At 59.5% G+C, this 1,758-nt stretch overlaps 1 protein-coding gene across 2 annotated transcripts in view; it reads left to right on the top strand.

Moving 5' to 3' along the window:
• The first annotated feature begins 276 nt into the window (after positions 1-276).
• The window catches only part of Txndc15 (thioredoxin domain containing 15), a 34,080-nt gene continuing 32,598 nt past the window's right edge, over positions 277-1,758 (top strand). Inside the window, exon 1 of one of the 2 annotated variants that reach the window (XM_023716565.1) lies at positions 277-471. In XM_023716565.1, coding sequence (XP_023572333.1) covers positions 405-471 — 67 coding nt within the window. In that variant the 5' untranslated portion in view covers positions 277-404. The remainder of the gene's footprint in view (positions 472-1,758) is intronic. The other variant, XM_023716564.1, reaches the window with a different exon arrangement.

Raw genomic sequence — 1,758 nt, 5'->3', positions numbered from 1 at the left:
AGCATCTGGACCTTTCTCTAGAGATGAAAAAGGTGGAAATTGCCGGGGCCAGTGCAGTGTATGCTGCAAGCAACCGGATGCTGACTTCCCCAGAAGTAAAAGGACCACTGGCCTCTGTGGGAGCTGGGCTCAGGGCTCAGTAGAATCTGAGAGGAACTGCGACGTCTAGTGTTTCACCGAGGCTTCTCCCGCGATCACAGGCCGCTGGCCAGAAGCCGACCGCCAGACTCCAACATGGCGCTCACGGTGGCTGCCAGGTGCCAAGATGGTGGCGCGAAGCCGCGCCTGCGCTCTCGGGTCTCCTCCCCCAATTTTTCTCGGGCAGCGAGCCCGACTCTTCACCTAACCGGAACGCCGGCTGCTCCTCAGCGGGGTGGTGGTCCGGGTCGCTGTCCACCCGTGCCATGCGGCTCCTCTGTAGGTGGCAGCTGCTGCTGTGGGTGCTGGGGCTTCCTACCCGCGGCCTAGAGGGTGAGTGCGGCCGGGGTGGGGCCGGACCGGGCCGCGGGTGGCAGGCTGCGGTGAACTAAGTGACCGCGCGAGGAGGCGCTACCGGCGGGCACGGCGCTTTACCTGCGCGAAAGCCCGCGTCGTGCGCCTGCCCTCTGGCCGGCGTCCTGCCCCGCGCTTCCCCGGACTCTGCCCGCCAGTGGTCGCGGCAGCCGGGCGGCCGGAAGGGCAGCGCCAGCTGCGACCGCCCCGTCCAGGCCCCGGCTGGCTCCTGACGTCCGAGGGACTGTGGACTCTGCGGCTGCGAGGGAGGCGCGTAAGCTGCCCTGACGGGCGCTTTGTTAGTAACCAGCATCCTCGCGGGGATAGCCCGCGTTTTCCGAGGCCCTGCGGGGATCCAGGAGCTGTGCCTAGTACTTCACATCTTTCTCTCGTTTAACCCTTCCACCACCTTGTGAGACAAGTTCCTTTCGTGCGGACGGAGGCTAAGCAGTCTGGTGAAGCCTGCACTTCAAGGAAATGGCAGAGCCTAACGCCTGGATTTCACAGCCAGGCTGAGCCCACCCGCTCTGTAGGAGACCGGTCTTGCCTAGGTGTCTGCATAAAGGACCAGCTAGGAGACAGCGGGGCTCCGGGGGGCGTGCTGCCGGCCTGAGGCACCGCGCGGCTGAAGTGGGCAGCAGGAGCCGCGCCGGTGCTGCTTCCTCGTACCCCTCACTATCTGTGAAGTCCAGATCCTTAGGCCTCGCCTGTCGTTCACGTTTTAACAGAAGTACTCGAGTCTTTCCTTTCCCTGGGAGGCGGGGCAGCAGACTGTTCTTGAGGTGGGAGAAGAGTGAGCGATAGTGACACCATTACCGTTAATGGTAATGGCGCACCCACTGTGCACCATTCTCAGGGCTTAGTGCTCTCGGAGCTATTTTTTCCCCATGATTTTTTTTTTTTTTCTTAATTTCTCTCTACCGTGTTTTTGAGACAGTATCTCGCTGTGCAGCTCAGGCTGAGTTGAGCTCACTTTCTAGCCCAGGCTGGTCTTGAACTGGCAACATTCTCCTGTCTCAGCACCCCTCCCCCACTGGGATTACAGGTGTGTGCCATCACACCAGGCTGTCTTATTCTTTGTGTGTGTGTGTGTGTGTGTGTGTGTGTGGTACCAGGGATTGAACTCAGGACCTTGCACTTGCCAGGCAGGCACTTGGGCCACTGAGCTATCTCCCCCAACCCTGGCTGGCTGTGTGCTTCTTTAAATGCTATGTGGTAGATATTATTATTCCCATTTTATTTTTATTTATTTATTTTTTTTTTTAA

Source organism: Octodon degus, unplaced genomic scaffold (assembly GCF_000260255.1).
Source record: "Octodon degus isolate 3935 unplaced genomic scaffold, OctDeg1.0 scaffold00048, whole genome shotgun sequence".
Taxonomy (NCBI): Eukaryota; Metazoa; Chordata; class Mammalia; order Rodentia; family Octodontidae; genus Octodon; species Octodon degus.
Note: the sequence above shows the minus strand (reverse complement) of the source record. Positions and strands in the feature narration are given on the sequence as shown.